This window comes from Panulirus ornatus, chromosome 41 (assembly GCF_036320965.1).
Source record: "Panulirus ornatus isolate Po-2019 chromosome 41, ASM3632096v1, whole genome shotgun sequence".
NCBI classification, from domain to species: domain Eukaryota; kingdom Metazoa; phylum Arthropoda; class Malacostraca; order Decapoda; family Palinuridae; genus Panulirus; species Panulirus ornatus.
In genome coordinates, this window is record NC_092264.1 from 20738479 (window position 1) to 20759510 (window position 21032).

The following is a 21032-nucleotide window of genomic DNA, read 5'->3' on the forward strand; positions in this document are numbered from 1 at the left end:
CATATATTCTTAGTACCTTCCACAGAGCATCTCTATCAACTCTATCATATGCCTTCTCCAGATCCATAAATGCTACATACAAATCCATTTGCTTTTCTAAGTATTTCTCATATACATTCTTCAAAGCAAACACCTGATCCACACATCCTCTACCACTTCTGAAACCACACTGCTCTTCCCCAATCTGATGCTCTGTACATGCCTTCACCCTCTCAATCAATACCCTCCCATATAATTTACCAGGAATACTCAACAAACTTTTTTTTTTTTTTTTTTTTTTTTTTTTTATACTTTGTCGCTGTCTCCCGCGTTTGCGAGGTAGCGCAAGGAAACAGACGAAAGAAATGGCCCAACCCCCCCCCCCCATACACATGTACATACACACGTCCACACACGCAAATATACATACCTACACAGCTTTCCATGGTTTACCCCAGACGCTTCACATGCCTTGCTTCAATCCACTGACAGCACGTCAACCCCTGTATACCACATGACTCCAATTCACTCTATTTCTTGCCCTCCTTTCACCCTCCTGCATGTTCAGGCCCCGATCACACAAAATCTTTTTCACTCCATCTTTCCACCTCCAATTTGGTCTCCCTCTTCTCCTCGTTCCCTCCACCTCCGACACATATATCCTCTTGGTCAATCTCTCCTCACTCATTCTCTCCATGTGCCCAAACCATTTCAAAACACCCTCTTCTGCTCTCTCAACCACGCTCTTTTTATTTCCACACATCTCTCTTACCCTTACGTTACTTACTCGATCAAACCACCTCACACCACACATTGTCCTCAAACATCTCATTTCCAGCACATCCATCCTCCTGCGCACATCTCTATCCATAGCCCACGCCTCGCAACCATACAACATTGTTGGAACCACTATTCCCTCAAACATACCCATTTTTGCTTTCCGAGATAATGTTCTCGACTTCCACACATTTTTCAAGGCTCCCAAAATTTTCGCCCCCTCCCCCACCCTATGATCCACTTCCGCTTCCATGGTTCCATCCGCTGACAGATCCACTCCCAGATATCTAAAACACTTCACTTCCTCCAGTTTTTCTCCATTCAAACTCACCTCCCAATTGACTTGACCCTCACCCCTACTGTACCTAATAACCTTGCTCTTATTCACATTTACTCTCAACTTTCTTCTTCCACACACTTTACCAAACTCAGTCACCAGCTTCTGCAGTTTCTCACATGAATCAGCCACCAGCGCTGTATCATCAGCGAACAACAACTGACTCACTTCCCAAGCTCTCTCATCCCCAACAGACTTCATACTTGCCCCTCTTTCCAGGACTCTTGCATTTACCTCCCTTACAACCCCATCCATAAACAAATTAAACAACCATGGAGACATCACACACCCCTGCCGCAAACCTACATTCACTGAGAACCAATCACTTTCCTCTCTTCCTACACGTACACATGCCTTACATCCTCGATAAAAACTTTTCACTGCTTCTAACAACTTGCCTCCCACACCATATATTCTTAATACCTTCCACAGAGCATCTCTATCAACTCTATCATATGCCTTCTCCAGATCCATAAATGCTACATACAAATCCATTTGCTTTTCTAAGTATTTCTCACATACATTCTTCAAAGCAAACACCTGATCCACACATCCTCTACCACTTCTGAAACCGCACTGCTCTTCCCCAATCTGATGCTCTGTACATGCCTTCACCCTCTCAATCAATACCCTCCCATATAATTTACCAGGAATACTCAACAAACTTATACCTCTGTAATTTGAGCACTCACTCTTATCCCCTTTGCCTTTGTACAATGGCACTATGCACGCATTCCGCCAATCCTCAGGCACCTCACCATGAGTCATACATACATTAAATAACCTTACCAACCAGTCAACAATACAGTCACCCCCTTTCTTAATAAATTCCACTGCAATACCATCCAAACCTGCTGCCTTGCCGGCTTTCATCTTCCGCAAAGCTTTTACTACCTCTTCTCTGTTTACCAAATCATTTTCCCTAACCCTCTCACTTTGCACACCACCTCGACCAAAACACCCTATATCTGCCACTCTGTCATCAGACACATTCAACAAACCTTCAAAATACTCATTCCATCTCCTTCTCACATCACCGCTACTTGTTATCACCTCCCCATTTACGCCCTTCACTGAAGTTCCCATTTGCTCCCTTGTCTTACGCACCCTATTTACCTCCTTCCAGAACATCTTTTTATTCTCCCTAAAATTTACTGATAGTCTCTCACCCCAACTCTCATTTGCCCTTTTTTTCACCTCTTGCACCTTTCTCTTGACCTCCTGTCTCTTTCTTTTATACTTCTCCCACTCAATTGCATTTTTTCCCTGCAAAAATCGTCCAAATGCCTCTCTCTTCTCTTTCACTAATACTCTTACTTCTTCATCCCACCACTCACTACCCTTTCTAAACAGCCCACCTCCCACTCTTCTCATGCCACAAGCATCTTTTGCGCAATCCATCACTGATTCCCTAACTCAACAAACTTATACCTCTGTAATTTGAGCACTCACTCTTATCCCCTTTGCCTTTGTACAATGGCACTATGCAAGCATTCCGCCAATCCTCAGGCACCTCACCATGAGTCATACATACATTAAAGAACCTTACCAACCAGTCAACAATACAGTCACCCCCTTTTTAATAAATCCCACTGCAATACCATCCAAACCTGCTGCCTTGCTGGCTTTCATCTTCCGCAAAGCTTTTACCACCTCTTCTCTGTTTACCAAATCATTTTCCCTAACCCTCTCACTTTGCACACCACCTCGACCAAAACACCCTATATCTGCCACTCTATCATCAAACACATTCAACAAACCTTCAAAATACTCACTCCATCTCCTTCTCACATCACCACTACTTGTTATCACCTCCCCATTAGCCCCCTTCACTGAAGTTCCCATTTGCTCCCTTGTCTTACGCACTTTATTTACTTCCTCCCAAAACATCTTTTTATTCTCCCTAAAATTTAATGATACTCTCTCACCCCAACTCTCATTAAGAATATTTCCCAAATACAGCCACTACCTCCTCCATATCCAAAGTTTCCCTTATTCTGACAAAGCAGCAAACTGACAGCAAATTAGTTCTGTTTACATAACTAAGTTCACTATTGTTCAAGTAATAGCAAGTGGCCAGGAACAAACTGGTGAGAGAAATTAAAAAAAAAAAAAATACAATCTTAGCCTAGTTCTCAATACCAGATATACCCACAATAGAAATATGTAAGAACTGGACAGTCAAATGATTGCAAGTGCTGACACTGAAAAAGAGCTTGGTGTTATAATACACAGATCAGTAAGACATGGTCATCTGCAATCAACAGTATCAGGAAACCTTTTAAAGATACAAACAAGCCTAATACATCTTCCTCCATTAGACACTCACTCCTGGATCACTGTGTCCAAGCCTGTGCACCACAGAATCAGTAAGATATGAACAATATTGAAAATGTACTGATATGAATGACAAAAATAACAGGTGAGCTTTAGAATGATGCATACGAAGGTTAAATAAATGGTGAACAGTGATAGAGTGAGCAAAGAGCGATGTGTCCAAGGCAGCACAGATCATGTGTGGACTTGAAGGTCCAAATCCGGACGATTTGTTTATCATCCATACAAGTCCAAATAGATTGCACGCTCAAACAAACATCTGAAAAGACTTCTTCACTCAGCAAACTGTTAATGAATGAAAGAAGTTTGCTTGAGAGGCTGTAACAATAACCAATGATGGAATAAATGAAAGAAATGAATCATCAAAAGTTACTGAGATGGCCTTCAAATGAGGCAATGTAGGTTTAAACCCCCAGCAGTCTTGTACCAACCTACCCGACAAGATAGTAAGAGAGTATCGTTAAGCAAAATAATATGTAAAATCAATAATAATACAAAAGTAATATAGTAATATTAAGCTAAACTATCCTTAAATCAGACAAAATGCTTCTTATTATGATTTACCACTCATATCACTTTCACTACACAGTAACATATCATCACATCATAATCAATCATATCTCAAAGTTAGTTTGATTAAGGCCCAAACTGGAATGATGCAAGGTCATTTTTGTGGCGTAGTTGTGCAGATCAGGTGAAGGACCTTCATTATTAGTGGCCACTTACCCCAATCAATGGTCACTGTGCTTGTCTCACACTGACTATTTATCACTAATAAAAAAAGAAGAGTTTAGGTCTATACATTGCAGTTATGATATCTTTTATGAATATATAAATAGCTATAGACGTGATAAATGTTTACAATGTAGTGACAAGTGAATATAAGAACGTAGTGTAGTAAGGTTGGTATTATTCTCACCTTATAAACATCGCCGTAAGTTCCACTACCAATACGTTGTATGAGTTCATACTCATCTTGTGGGTTGCGGCGGCTGATGTCTGATGACAGGGCCGCCGCTGCCGCCCCGCCGCCTGCCATCACTCCCACCACCACCCTACACTAACACCACTCCTACAGGAACTCCTGGTAATCCTCCAACTCTCGACCTTGTACTAGTGGCTGCTACAATTGACTGTTCCCAGCTTCAGGAACGAACTGAACCACTAGGAACGGACCGGTCCGCTGCAACACAATGGAACGGAACCTTACTTACACACACACACACACACACACACATATATATATATATATATATATATATATATATATATATATATATATATATGTATATATTATATATATACATATATATATAAATATATATATATACAATGTTCATTCATCGACTGCAGATAGATAAATTTGGTTCATCCCTTTTTATCATAACCATTATTTTATGATAGTATATGCTCTATTGTATCTAAATATATTTACTAATGATTTCATGATATGATTTTGTACATTACAATACAGAAAGTTTATGTTGGAAATAATGAGTGATAATGTGAGAGGGACGGGCTAGCGAGGCTGACACACCTATATAATAATGGTCGACATTAAGAAAGTTGTGGTTTTTGGTGCTTCAGGTAATACAGGTCTCTGCTGCACTGAAGCTGCCACCAAGCAGGGTAAGAACTACACAAATTGTTCTACATCATATAGGAAAGATATACACCAGTTTTATTGGTATTTCCCGCCAGAATATGGTTTGGTATTTGATATAGACCCCGGTAGATGGCAGAGGTGGCTCACTACAACTTGCTCTTACCAATTTACTAAGTTTTGTTGTGGCAAGAAATCATATTGATCCTCAGTTTACATTGTAAGTTAGTGGCAAATGTTGAGAGGTAGCTTAGAAAAGTAAGAGTGGTGTGTGTGTGTGTGTGTGTGATGGCTGGACTCTTGTGAGCATATGACCGGCTGCTCCCACTTAACCACAAGATATCAGTAAAGATAAATGGACTATCAATATGGTCAATTTTGCATGTTAATGGTCGTGCAAATTAGAATATGTTAAGATTTCCTGTTTATAGTTAAGGTACAAAAGTGTAATCTTACTAATCCATTGGAATCTAGTTCACTTCCATTGTACATTGTTAACTACCTTAGCAGATTGAGTTCTTCAGGTGGGTAATGGTCGTGTACTGATTACACAGGACTAAAGTAGCCGAAGATGAATTAAGACTTGTTATATTGAAGAAAATACTAGTCTGATAGAGAAAATGTGGGGTCAAAGTAAGAATAGGTAATATACATTAAGAAAAATAAACCTAACCTACAAGAAGTCTTATCTCAGTTTGATAACACTCAGGATTGATCTTAACACATCATTCTGGTCAAATTATACCAGTCACATTCAGTACCGAGCAACACTACATTCTTACGCCACAACCTGAAAATCTCAATATTCCTTGAATTGTACTAGAGTGTACACCAGATGTAATGCCCAAGTTGAGGTTAACTATCTGGTTAAGCAAAAATAGGGTAATTTATCCATTACTAGAAGAACATTTGCTAGAATTATGATGTGTTCTACTCATGGAATTGTTGCCAATATAAGGTTACTTGATAGTATAGGATTTTCTTACTTATGGTAGGGTTACAAGGGAGAGCACAAATATAGGGCAAAATAATCACTGTAAAACACAAATAAACGTAAAAACTTCTTAAACACTAGAGGTAATGGTGAAGATCGAGGAAAGAAATAAGTAATGACTTGTGAGATTGAGGAAAGAAATAAGTAATGACAATTGTAAGATTGAGGAAAGAAATAAATAATGACAATTGTGAGATTGAGGAAACAGCAGCTTATGCTGCATTCTTGGGTGAATGAAGTAATGCATTATGAAACTGGGTTCAGATTGAATATTATGCTCCTAATTTATTGGATTTTGGTACCACATCGAGCTTCAGAGCTGCTTATTTATGGGGACTGCAGTTTTTTTTTATCCCAAATAAACATATATTTTTGATGGAAACTAAATTGAGAGATTTGAAGCTTGCAAGAATCTCTTCAAAATGTAGATGGAAAAATATGCGTTGGTGAGCTGCACAGGTTTCTTCATTACCACTGCTTATGCCAAAAGTGTTAAGAGGTGATTAAAAGGATTATTGGAGCACAGACTCTCATGTTCAGACATATATGGAAAAGTTATGTTGTGACTGCTACCACCTCCTCGTCCTCAGAGCACTGCATTTTGTAGGCATTGGTGTTGGCAGGGGTGAAGATAAACACCATTTAAAGTTAGGCCAATTTTGATAGTGCTCTGACCCAGAAATTAAGTAATTTTTTAAGAAACTTAAAGATTGATGAACCTATTAAATTTGTTTGAAAAAGTCAGTGTAGTTACAAGCATATGTCCTAGGAAGTTATATGATTATTGGTATACACCAAGTGAATTATATCATACTGTTCAAAGTATGTTGTGACTGAAAGGAGAAAAATGAATATTGGCAATAAAGTAATATTTTTTTCTTTTTTTTATACTTTGTCGCTGTCTCCCGCGTTAGCGAGGTAGCGCAAGGAAACAGACAAAAGAATGGCCCAACCCACCCACATACACATGTGTATACATACACGTCCACACACGCACATATACATACCTATACATCTCTACGTATACATATATATACACACACAGACATATACATATATACTCTTGTACATAATTCATACTGTCTGCCCTTATTCAATTCCATCACCATTCTGCCACACATGAAATAACAACCCCCTCCCCCGCATGTGTGCGATGTAGGACTAGGAAAAGACTATGAAGGTCACATTCGTTCACACAGTCTCTAGCTGTCATGTATAATGCATCGAAACCACAGCTTCCTTTCCACATCGAGGCCCCACAGACCTTTCCATGGTTTACCCCAGACGCTTCACATGCCCTGGTTCAATCCATTGACAGCAGTTCACTATTCTTTGCACGCCTTTCACTCTCCTACATGTTCAGGCCCCGATCACTCAAAATCTTTTTCACTCCATCTTTCCACCTCCAGTTTGGTGTCCCACTTCTCCTTGTTCCCTCCATCTGTGACACATATATCCTCTTTGTCAATCTTTCCTCACTCATTCTCTCCATGTGACTAAACCATTTCAAAACACCCTCTTCTGCTATCTAAACTACACTCTTTTTATTACCACACATCTCTCTTAACCTTTCATTACTTATTCGATCAAACCACCTCGCACCACATATTGTCCTCAAACATCTCATTTCCAACACATCCACCCTCCTCCACACAACTCCATCTATAGCCCACGCCTCACAACCATATAACATTGTTGGAACCATATAACATTGTTGGAACGTACCCATTTTTGCTTTCCGAGATAACATTCTCACCCTCCACATATTTCTCAACACTCCCAGAACTTTCGCCCCCTCCCCCAACCCGTGACTCATTTCCACTTCCATGGTTCCATCTGCTGCCAAGTCCACTCCCAGAACTTTCGCCCCCTCCCCCACCCTGTGACTCATTTCCACTTCCATGGTTCCATCTGCTGCCAAGTCCACTCCCAGATATCTAAAACACTTCACATCCTCCAGTTTTTCTCCATTCAAACTTACTTCCCAGTTGACTTGTCCCTCAACCCTACTGTACCTAATACCCTTGCTCTTATTCACGTTTATTCTCAGCTTTCTTCTTTCACACACTTTACCAAACTCACTCACCAGTTCACCAGTTTCTGCAGTTTCTCACCCAAATCAGCCACCAGCGCTGTATCATCAGTGAACTACAACTGACAACCTTCCCAAGCTCTCTCATCCACAACAGAATGCATACTTGCCCCTCTCTCCAAAACTCTTGCATTCACTTCCCTAACAACCCCATCCTTAAACAAATTTAACAACCATGGAGACATCACGCACCCCTGCCGCAAACCAACATTCACTGAGAACCAATCATTTTCTTCTCTTTCTACTTGTACACATGCTTACATCCTCGATAAAAACTTTTCACTGCTTCTAACAACTTGCCTCCCACACCATATATTCTTAATACCTTCCACAATGCATCTCTATCGACTCTATCATATGCCTTCTCTAGATCCATAAATGCAATATCACAAATCCATTTGCTTTTCTAAGTATTTCTCACATACATTCTTCAAAGCAAACACCTGATCCACACATCCTCTACCACTTCTGAAACCACACTGCTCTTCCCCAATCTGATGCTCTGTAAATGCTTTCACCCTCTCAATCAATATCCTTCCATATAATTTCCCAGGAATACTCAACAAACTTATACCTCTGTAATTTGAGCACTCACTTTTGTCCCCTTTACCTTTGTACATTGGCACTATGCAAGCATTCCGCCAATCCTCAGGCACATCACCATGAATCATACATATATTAAATAACCTTACCAACCAGTCAACGATACAGTCACCCCCTTTTTATAATAAATTCCACTGCAGTACCATCCAAACCTGCTGCCTTGCCTGCTTTCATCTTCCGCAAAGCTTTTACCACCTCTTCTCTGCTTACCAAATCATTCTCCCTAACCCTCTCACTTTGCACAGCACCTCAACCAAAACACCCTATATCTGCCACTCTATCATCAAACACATTCAACAAACCTTCAAAATACTCACTTCTTATCCTTCTCACATTACCACTACTTGTTATCATCTCCCCATTAGCCCCCTTTACTGATGTTACCATTTGTTCCCTTGTCTTACGCACTTTATTTTTCTCCTTCCAAAACATCTTTTTCTTCTCCCTGAAATTTAATGATACTCTCTCACCCCAACTCTCATTTGCCCTCTTTTTCACCTCTTGCACACATGTATCCTCTTTGTCAACCTTTCCTTGCTCATTTTCTTCAAATGTCCAAACTATTTCAACACACCCTCATCTGTTCTCTCAACCACACTGTTTATATTTCCACACTGTTTGTAATTTCACACATCTTGACCTCCTGCCTCTTTCTTTTATACATCTCCCACTCATTTGCATTATTTCCCTGCAAAAATCAAATGCCTCTCTCTTCTCTTTCACTAATAATCTTACTTCTATATCCCACCACTCACTACCCTTTCTAATCTGCCCACCTCCCACGCTTCTCATGCCACAAGCATCTTTTGCGCAAGCCATCACTGCTTCCCTAGATATATCCCATTCCTCCCCCACACCCCTTATGTCCATTGTTCTCATCTTTTTCCATTCTGTACTCAGTCTCTTCTGGTGCTTCCTCACGCAAGTCTCCTTCCCAAGCTCACTTACTCTCACCACTCTCTTCACCCCAACATTCTCTCTTCTTTTCTGAAAACCTCTACATATCTTCACCTTCGCCTCCAGAAGATAATAATCAGACATCCCTCCAGTTGCACCTCTCAGCACTTAAACATCCAAAAGTCTGTCTTTCTTGCGCCTATCAATTAACACGTAATCCAATAACACTCTCTGGCCATCTCTCATACTTGCATATGTATACTTATGTATATATCTCTTTTTAAACCTGGTATTCCCAATCACCAGTCCTTTTTCAGCACATAAATCCACAAGCTCTTCACCATTTCCATTTACAACACTGAACACCCCATGTACACCAGTTATTCCCTCAACTGCCACATTACTCACCTTTGCATTCAAATCACCCATCACTATAACCCGGTCTCGTGCATCAAAACTACTAACATACTCACTCAGCTGCTCCCAAAACACTTGCCTCTCATGATCTTCTCATGCCCAGGTGCATATGCACCAATAATCACCCATCTCTCTCCATCCTCTTTCAATTTTACCCATATCAATCTAGAGTTTACTTTCTTACACTGTATCACATACTCCTACCACTCCTGTTTCAGGAGTAGTGCAACTCCTTCCCTTGCTCTTGTCCTCTCACTAACCCCAGACTTTACTTCCAAGACATGCCTAAACCACTCTTCCCCTTAACCCATGAGCTTCGTTTCACTCAGAGCCAAAACATCCAGGTTCCTTTCCTCAAACATACTACCTATCTCTCCTTTTTTCTCATCTTGGTTACATCCATACACATTTAGACACCCCAATCTGAGCCTTCAAGGAGGATGAGCACTCCTTCTGTTTCCCCTTTTAGAAAGTTAATATACAAGGAGGGGAGGGTTTCTAGCCCCCCCGCTCCCATCCCCTTTAGTCGCCTTCTACACCACACGAGGAATGCGTGGGAAGTATTCTTTCTCCCCATCCCGAGGGATAAATTTAATCATTATTATATGAATCTATTATACGTCATCACCATTTCCCACATCAGTGAGATAGCGCCAGGAAACATTCGTTCGCACTCAGTCTCTGGCTGTCATGTGTAATGCACCAACTCCCTATCCACATCCAGGCCTTACAGAGCTTTCCATGGTTTACCCAAGACATTTCACATGCCTTGGTTCATTCCATTGACAGCATGTTGACCTCAGTATAGCACATTATTCCAATTCACTCTATTCCTTGCATGCTTCTCACCCTCCTGAATGTTCAGGACCTGATTGGTCAAAATTTTTTTCACTCCACCCTTCCACCTCCAGTTTGGTCTCCTGCTTCTTGATCTCTCCATATCTGACACATATATCCTCTTTGTCAACCTTTCCTTGCTCATTCTCTCCATATGTCCAAATTATTTCAACACACCCTCACCTGTTCTCTCAACCACACTGTTTATATTTCCACACATCTCTCTTACCCTTTCATTACTTACTCGATCAAACCACCTCACACCACGTATTGTCCTCAAACATTTCATTTCCTATACATCCACCCTCCTCTGTACAACCCTATCTATAGCCCATGTCTGGCAACCATATAATATTGACCCATTTTTGCTCCAAGATAATGTTCTCTCCTTCCACGCATTCCTCATTGCTCCCAGAACCTTCGCTCCCTCCCCCACCCTGTGACTCGCTTCTGCTTCCATGGTCCATTCGCTGCTAAGTCCACTCCCAGATATCTAAAACACTTCGCTTTCTCCAACTTTTCTCTGTTCAAACTGACATCCCAGCTAACTTGTCCCTCAACCCTGCTGAACCTGATAACCATGCTCTTATTTATATTTACTCTCAACTTTCTCATTTCACACAATTTTCCTAACTCAGTCACCAACTTCTTCATTTTCTCATTCTAATCAGCTACCAGTGCTGTATCATCAGCAAACAACAACTGACTTGCTTCCCAGGCCCTTTCATCCCAAACAGACTGCATATCACCCCTCTTTCCAGAACTCGCACCCCCATCCATAAATAAATTAAACAACCATGGGACATCACACACCCTTACCACAGACCAACCTTCACTGGGAACCAATCACTGTTCTCTCTCCTTACTCGTACACATGCCTTACATCCTTGTTAAAAACTTCTCTGCTTCTAGCATCTTACCTCCCACACCATACACTCTTTTAGACCTTCCACAAATCTATGTCAACCCTGCCATATGCCTTCTCCAGATCCATAAATTGCATGTACAAATTCATCTATTCTTATAAGTATGTCTCACACATTCTTTGAAGCAAACAACCTGATCTACACATTCTCTACCACTTCAAAAACCACACTGCTCATCCCCAATCTGATGCTCTGTACATGCCTTCACTCTCTCAGTCAATACCCTCCAATACAGTTTCCCAGGAATACTCAACAAATTTATACCTCTGTAGTTTGAACACACACCTGTATCTCGTTTGCCTTTGTACAGTGGCACTATGCATGTATTCTTCCAATCCTCCGGCACTCCACCATGATCCATACATGCATTGAATATCCTTACCAACCAATCAACAACACAATCACCCCTTTTCTTAATAAAGTAATTGCAAGGATAATGTACTTGTAAAAATTCACATTAGTGCAAGATTGATTGAATGTAATAATTATTTAAGTGATAGGAACTAATGAAATTTTATAGAAAGACTGGAACGCAATCTATAAATCAGTGTAGGAAAGCTTCTAAAATTTAATGAAGAGAAATATGAGCAAATTAGTCGGGTGAAAATTGCTTATTTATGTCTCCATACAAAATTTATACATATATACATATATGTATTTCTCCCCTATCCCTGGGGATAGGGGAGAAAGAATACTTCCCACGTATTCCCTGTGAGTTGTAGAAGGTAACTAAAAGGGGAGGGAGCAGGGGGGCTGGAAATTCTCCCCTCCCATTATTAATTTTCCAAAAGAATGAACACAGAAGGAGGCCAATTGAGGATATTACCTCTAAGGGTCAGTCCTCTGTATTTAATGCTACTTTGCTAATGCAGGAAATGGCAAATATGAAAAAAATTATTCAGTGTATGTATGGCTTATGGTGAAGTGCCTGAGGATTGGCGGAATGCATGCATAGTGCCATCCTGCAAAGGCAAAGGGGATGAAGGCGAGTGTTCAAATTACAGAGATATAAGTTTGTTGAGCATTCCTGAGAAATTATATGGGAGGGTATTGATCACGATAGGGGAGAAAGAATACTTCCCATGCATTCCCTGCGTGTCATAGAAGGCGACTAAAGGGGACTTGAGTGGGGGGCTAGAAACCCTTCCCTCCTTGGATTTCAACTTTCTAAAATGGGAAACAGAAGAAGGAGTCATGCGGGGAGTGCTCATCCTCCTTGAAGGCTCAGATTGGGGTGTCTAAATGTGTGTGGATGTAACCTAGATGAGAAAAAAAGGAGGGATAGGCAGTATGTTTGAGGAAAGGAACCTGGATGTTTTGGCTCTTGAGTGAAACAAAGCTCAAGGGTAAAGGGGAAGAGTGATTTGGGAATGTTTTGGGAATAAAGTCAGGGGTTGGTGAGAGGACAAGAGCAAGGGAAGGAGTAGCACTACTGAAACAGGAGTGGTGGGAGTATGTGATAGAATATAAGAAAGTAAACTCTAGATTGATATGGGTAAAACTGAAAGTGGATGGAGAGAGATGGGTGATTATTGGTGCCTATGCACCTGGGCATGACAAGAAAGATCATGAGAGGCAAGTGTTTAGAGAGCAGCTGAGTGAGTGTGTTAATAGTTTTGATGCACGAGACCGGGTGATAGTGATGGGTGATTTGAATGCAATGGTGAGTAATGTGGCAGTTGAGGGAATAATTGGTGTACATGGGGTGTTCAGTGTTGTAAATGGAAATGGTGAAGAGCTTGTAGATTTGTGTGCCAAAAAAGGACTGGTGATTTGGAATACCTGGTTTAAAAAGAGATATATACATAAGTATACATATGTAAGTAGGAGAGACGGCCAGAGAGTGTTAATGGAGTACGTATTAATTGATAGGTGCGTGAGAGACCTTTGGATGTTAATGTGCTGAGAGGTGCAACTGGAGGGATATCTGATCATTATCTTGTGGAGGCGAAGGTGAAGATTTGTAGAGATTTTCAGAAAAGAAGCGGGAATGTTGGGCTGAAGAGAGTGGTAAGAGTAAGTGAGCTTGGGAAGGAGACTTGTGTGAGGAAGTACCAGGAGAAACTGAGTGCAGAATGGAAAAATGTGAGAGCAAGGATGTAAGGGGAGTGGGGGAGGAATGTAATGTATTTAGGGAAGCAGTGATGGCTTACGTAAAAGATACTTGTGGCATGAGAAGCGTGGGAGGTGGGCAGATTAGAAAGGGTAGTGAGTGGTGGGATGAAGAGGTAAGATTATTAGTGAAAGCAAAGAGAGAGGCATTTGGATGAGTTTAGCAGGGAAACAGTGCAAATGACTGTGAGATGTATAAAAGAAAGAGGCAGAAGGTCAAGAGAAAGGTGCAAGAGGTGAAAAAGAGGGCAAATGAGAGTTGGGGTGAGAGAGCATCATTAAATTTTAGGGAGAATAAAAAGATGTTTTGGAAGGAGGTAAATAAAGTGTGTACGACAAGGGAGCAAATGGGAACTTCAGTGAAGGGGGCTAATTGGGAGGTGATAACAACTAGTGGTGATGTGAGAAGATGGAGTGAGTATTTTGAAGGTTTGTTGAATTTGTTAGATGATAGAGTGGCAGATATAGGGTGTTTTGGTCGAGGTGGTGTGCGAAGTGAGAGGGTTAGGGAAAATTATTTGGTAAACAGAGAAGAGGTAGTGAAAGCTTTGGGGAAGATGAAAGACTGCAATGCAGCAGGTTTGGATGGTATTGCAGTGGAATTTATTAAAAAAGGGGGTGACTGTGTTGTTGACTGGTTGACAAGGATATTTAATGCATGTATGACTCACGGTGAGGTGCGTGAGGATTGGCGGAATGCGTGCATAGTGCCATTGTACAAAGGCAAAGGGGATAAACGTGAGTGCTCACATTACAGAGGTATAAGTTTGTTGAGTATTCCTGGTAAATTATATGGGAGGGTATTGATTGAGAGGGTGAAAGCATGTACAGAGCATCAGGTTGGGAAGAGCAGTGCGGTTTCAGAAGTGTTAGAGGATGTGTGGATCAGGTATTTGCTTTGCAGAATGTATGTGAGAAATACTTAGAAAAGCAAATGGATTTGTATGTAGCATTTATGGATCTAGAGAAGGCATATGATAGAGTTATTTAGATGCTCTGTGGAAGGTTTTAAGAATATATGGTGTGGGAGGCAAGTTGTTAGAAGCAGTGAAAAGTTTTTATTGAGTAAGGCATGTGTACGAGTAGGAAGAGAGGAAAGTGATTGGTTCTCAGTGAATGTTGGTTTACGGCAGGGGTGCGTGATGTCTCCATGGTTGTTTAATTTGTTATGGATGGGGTTGTTAGGGAGGTGAATGCAAGAGTGTTGGAGAGAGGGGCAAGTATGCTGTTTGTTGTGGATGAGAGGGATTGGGAAGTGCCTCAGTTGTTGTTCGCTGATGATAGAGCACTGGTGGCTGATTTGGGTGAGAAAGTGCAAAAGCTGGTGACTGAGTTTGGTAAAGTGTGTGAAAGAAGAAAGCTGAGAGTAAATGTGAATAAGAGCAAGGTTTTTAGATACAGTAGCATTGAGGGACAAGTCAATTGGGAGGTAAGTTTGATTGGAGAAAAACTGTAGGAAGTGAAGTATTTAGATATCTGGGAGTGGATTTGGCAGCAAATGGAACCAAGGAGGTGGAAGTGAGTCACAGGGTGGGGTAGGGGACGAAAGTTCTTAGAGCATTGAAAAATGTGTGGAAGGCGAGAACAGTATCTCGGAAAGCAAAAATGGGTATGTTTGAAGGAATTGTGGTACCAACAATGTTATATGGTTGTGAGGTGTGGGCTATAGATAGAGTTGTGTGGAGAAGGGTGGATGTGTTGGAAATGAGATGTTTGAGGACAATATGTGGTGTGAAGTGGTTTGATTAAGTAATGAAAACTTAAGAGAGATGTGTGGTAATAAAAAGAGTATGGTTGAGAAAGCAGAAGAGGGTGTTTTGATGTGGTATGGTCACATGGAGAGAGTGAGTGAGAAAAGATGACAGAGGGGATATATCAGTCAGAGGCGGAGGGAACAAGAAGTGGGGACCAGATTGGAGGTGGAAGGATGGAGTGAAAAAAATTTTGAGCGATCAGGGCCTGAACACGCAGGAGGGTGAAAGGCATGCAAGGAAAAGAGTGAATTGAAGGAATCTGGTATACCGGGGTCGACATGCTGTCAATGGATTGAACCAGGGCATGTGAAGTGTCTGGGGTAAACCATGGAAAGTTTTGTGGGGCCTGGATGTGGAAAGGGAGCTGTAGTTTTGGTGCATAATACATGATAACTAGAGACTGAGTGTGAACGAATGTGGCCTTTGTTATCTTTTCCTAGCACTACCTTGCGTGCATGCGCGGGGAGGGGGTTGTCTTTTCATGTGTGGTGGGATGGCGACGGGAAAGAATAAGGCAAGTATGAATTATGTACATGTGTATATGTGTGTTTATGTATATATATATATATATATATATATATATATATATATATATATATATATATATATATATTATTATTATTATTATTATTATTATTATACTTTGTCGCTGTTTCCCGCGTTTGCGAGGTAGCGCAAGGAAACAGACGAAAGAAATGGCCCAACCCCCCCCCATACACATGTATATACATACGTCCACACGCGCAAATATACATACCTACACAGCTTTCCATGGTTCACCCCAGACGCCTCACATGCCTTGATTCAATCCACTGACAGCACGTCAACCCCGGTATACCACATCGCTCCAATTCACTCTATTCCTTGCCCTCCTTTCACCCTCCTGCATGTTCAGGCCCCGATCACACAAAATCTTTTTCACTCCATCTTTCCACCTCCAATTTGGTCTCCCTCTTCTCCTCGTTCCCTCCACCTCCGACACATATATCCTCTTGGTCAATCTTTCCTCACTCATCCTCTCCATGTGCCCAAACCACTTCAAAACACCCTCTTCTGCTCTCTCAACCACGCTCTTTTTATTTCCACACATCTCTCTTACCCTCACGTTACTCACTCGATCAAACCACCTCACACCACACATTGTCCTCAAACATCTCATTTCCAGCACATCCATCCTCCTGCACACAACTCTATCCATAGCCCACGCCTCGCAACCATACAACATTGTTGGAACCACTATTCCTTCAAACATACCCATTTTTGCTTTCCGAGATAATGCTCTCGACTTCCACACATTCTTCAAGGCCCACAGAATTTTCGCCCCCTCCCCCACCCTATGGTCCACTTCCGCTTCCATGGTTCCATCCGCTGCCAGATCCACTCCCAGATATCTAAAACACTTCACTTCCTCCAGTTTTTCTCCATTCAAACTCACCTCCCAATTGACTTGACCCTCAACCCTACTGTACCTAATAACCTTGCTCTTATTCACATTTACTCTTAACTTTCTTCTTCCACACACTTTACCAAACTCAGTCACCAGCTTCTGCAGTTTCTCACATGAATCAGCCACCAGCGCTGTATCATCAGCGAACAACAACTGACTCACACCCCAAGCTCTCTCATCCCCAACAGACTTCATACTTGCCCCTCTTTCCAAAACTCTTGCATTTACCTCCCTAACAACCCCATCCATAAACAAATTAAACAACCATGGAGACATCACACACCCCTGCCGCAAACCTACATTCACTGAGAACCAATCACTTTCCTCTCTTCCTACACGTACACATGCCTTACATCCTCGATAAAAACTTTTCACTGCTTCTAACAACTTTCCTCCCACACCATATATTCTTAATACCTTCCACAGAGCATCTCTATCAACTCTATCATATGCCTTCTCCAGATCCATAAATGCTACATACAAATCCATTTGCTTTTCTAAGTATTTCTCACATACATTCTTCAAAGCAAACACCTGATCCACACATCCTCTACCACTTCTGAAACCACACTGCTCTTCCCCAATCTGATGCTCTGTACATGCCTTCACCCTCTCAATCAATACCCTCCCATATAATTTACCAGGAATACTCAACAAACTTATACCTCTGTAATTTGAGCACTCACTCTTATCCCCTTTGCCTTTGTACAATGGCATTATGCACGCATTCCGCCAATCCTCAGGCACCTCACCATGAGTCATACATACATTAAATAACCTTACCAACCAGTCAACAATACAGTCACCCCCTTTTTTAATAAATTCCACTGCAATACCATCCAAACCTGCTGCCTTGCCGGCTTTCATCTCCCGCAAAGCTTTCACTACCTCTTCTCTGTTTACCAAATCATTTTCCCCAACCCTCTCACTTTGCACACCACCTTGACCAAAACACCCTATATCTGCCACTCTATCATCAAACACATTCAACAAATCTTCAAAATACTCACTCCATCTCCTTCTCACATCACCACTACTTGTTATCACCTCCCCATTTGCGCCCTTCACTGAAGTTCCCATTTGCTCCCTTGTCTTACGCACTTTATTTACCTCCTTCCAGAACATCTTTTTATTCTCCCTAAAATTTAATGATACTCTCTCACCCCAACTCTCATCCGCCCTCTTTTTCACCTCTTGCACCTTTCTCTTGACCTCCTGTCTCTTTCTTTTATACATCTCCCACTCAATTGCATTTTTTCCCTGCAAAAATCGTCCAAATGCCTCTCTCTTCTCTTTCACTAACACTCTTACTTCTTCATCCCACCACTCACTACCCTTTCTAATCAACCCACCTCCCACTCTTCTCATGCCACAAGCATCCTTTGCGCAATCCATCACTGATTCCCTAAATACATCCCATTCCTCCCCCACTCCCCTTACTTCCATTGTTCTCACCTTTTTCCATTCTGTACTCAGTCTCTCCTGGTACTTCCTCACACAGGTCTCCTTCTCAAGCTCACTCACTCTCACCACCCTCTTCACCCCAACATTCACTCTTCTTTTCTGAAAACCTATACAAATCTTCACCTTAGCCTCCACAAGATAATGATCAGACATCCCTCCAGTTGCACCTCTCAGCACATTAACATCCAAAAGTCTCTCTTTCGCACGCCTGTCAATTAACACGTAATCCAATAACGCTCTCTGGCCATCTCTCCTACTTACATAAGTATACTTATGTATATCTCGCTTTTTAAACCAGGTATTCCCAATCATCAGTCCTTTTTCAGCACATAAATTTACAAGCTCTTCACCATTTCCATTTACAACACTGAACACCCCATGTATACCAATTATTCCCTCAACTGCCACATTACTCACCTTTGCATTCAAATCACCCATCACTATAACCCGGTCTCGTGCATCAAAACCACCAACACACTCATTCAGCTGCTCCCAAAACACTTGCCTCTCTTGATCTTTCTTCTCATGCCCAGGTGCATATGCACCAATAATCACCCACCTCTCTCCATCAACTTTCAGTTTTACCCATATTAATCGAGAATTTACTTTCTTACACTCTATCACATACTCCCACAACTCCTGTTTCAGGAGTATTGCTACTCCTTCCCTTGCTCTTGTCCTCTCACTAACCCCTGACTTTACTCCCCAGACATTCCCAAACCACTCTTCCCCTTTACCCTTGAGCTTCGTTTCACTCAGAGCCAAAACATCCAGGTTCCTTTCCTCAAACATACTACCTATCTCTCCTTTTTTCACATCTTGGTTACATCCACACACATTTAGGCACCCCACTCTGAGCCTTCGAGGAGGATGAGCACTCCCCGCGTGACTCCTTCTTCTGTTTCCCGTTTTAGAAAGTTAATACAAGGAGGGGAGGATTTCTGGCCCCCCGCTCCCGTCCCCTCTAGTCGCTTTCTACGACACGCGAGGAATACGTGGGAAGTATTCTTTCACCCCTATCCCCAGGGATAATATACATATATATATACATATACACATACACACACATACACATACGCACATATACACACCCACACACATACATATATATACACATATGAAAAATGTAAGAAACAATTTAGAAAACTGAAACTTCTAGCTTGAAAATGAATGAAAAAAAATGAATGTCACATACTGGTTCAACCTCTGGCTATGGAAAAAAGGAAATGTATAATTTATTTACACAAACGTGTTTGGGCACATGGAGAGAATGAGTGAGGAAAGATTGACCAAGAGGATATATGTGTCGGAGGTGGAGGGAACGAGGAGAAGTGGGAGACCAAATTAGAGGTGGAAAGATGGAGTGAAAAAGATTTTGTGTGATCGGGGCCTGAACATGCAGGAGGGTGAAAGGAGGGCAAGGAATAGAGTGAATTGGATCGATGTGGTATACCGGGGTTGAAGTGCTGTCAGTGGATTGAATCAGGGCATGTGAAGCGTCTGGGGTAAACCATGGAAAGCTGTGTAGGTATGTATATTTGCGTGTGTGGACGTATGTATATACATGTGTATGGGGGTGGGTTGGGCCATTTCTTTCGTCTGTTCCCTTGTGCTACCTCGCAAACGCGGGAGACAGCGACAAAGCAAAAAAAAAAAAAAAATACATGTTTGTGTATCCCTGGGATAGGGGAGAAAGAATACTTCCCATGCATTCCTCACGTGTCATAGAAGGCGACTAAAGGGGATGGGAGTGGGGGCTAGAACCCTCCCCTCCTTGTATTTTAACTTTCTAAAAGGGAAAACAGAAGAAGGAGTCATACGGGGAGTTCTCATTCTCCTTGAAGGCTCAGATTAGGGTGTCTAAATGTGTGTGGATGTAACCAAGATGAGAAAAAATGAGTAAAAGTAAAAAAAAGTAAAAGTAAAAAAGGAGTAAAGTCAGGGGTTAGTGAGAGGACAAGAGCAAGGGAAGGAGTAGCACTACTCCTGAAACAGGAGTGGTAGGAGTATGTGATAGAGTGTAAGAAAGTAAACTCTAGATTGATACGGTTAAAACTGAAAGTGGATGGAGAGAGATGGGTGATTGTTGGTGCCGATGCACCTGGGCATGAGAAGAAAGATCATGAGAGGCAAGTATTTTGGGAGCAGCTGAGTGAGTGTGTTAGTAGTTTTGATGCACAAGACCAGGTTATAGTGATGGGTGATTTGAATGCAAAGGTAAGTAATGTGGCAGTTGAGGGAATAATTGGTGTACATGGGATGTTCAGTGTTGTAAATGGAAATGGTGAAGAGCTTGTAGATTTATGTGCTGAAAAAGATGGGTGATTAGGAATACCTGGTTTAAAAAGAGATATATGCATAAGTATACATATGTGAGTAGGAGAGATGACCAGAGAGTGTTATTGGATTATGTGTTAATTGATTGTCTAATCACATGTTTACCAAATGGCGTCCTA

At 41.6% G+C, this 21032-nt stretch overlaps 2 protein-coding genes across 7 annotated transcripts in view; one reads left to right on the plus strand and one right to left on the minus strand.

The window, feature by feature from the left end:
* Positions 1-4614, minus strand: part of hppy (MAP4K3-like protein hppy) — a 566945-nt gene extending 562331 nt beyond the window's left edge. The window contains exon 1 of the mRNA XM_071686180.1: positions 4350-4614. Coding sequence (XP_071542281.1) covers positions 4350-4469 — 120 coding nt within the window. The 5' untranslated portion in view covers positions 4470-4614. The remainder of the gene's footprint in view (positions 1-4349) is intronic.
* Positions 4615-4903: 289 nt separating this feature from the next.
* LOC139761751 (methylglutaconyl-CoA hydratase, mitochondrial-like) overlaps positions 4904-21032 on the plus strand; it is a 115827-nt gene continuing 99698 nt past the window's right edge. For 2 of the 6 annotated variants that reach the window (XR_011715602.1, XM_071686186.1), the window contains exon 1: positions 4904-5059. Coding sequence is in view for 2 of the 6 variants with exons in the window: in XM_071686186.1 (XP_071542287.1) it covers positions 4978-5059 (82 nt within the window). In the remaining 4 variants the exon portion in view is untranslated. Of the gene's footprint in view, positions 5060-5119; positions 5254-21032 lie in introns of those variants that run through there. The other 4 variants (XM_071686183.1, XM_071686182.1, XM_071686181.1 and 1 more) reach the window with 4 other exon arrangements.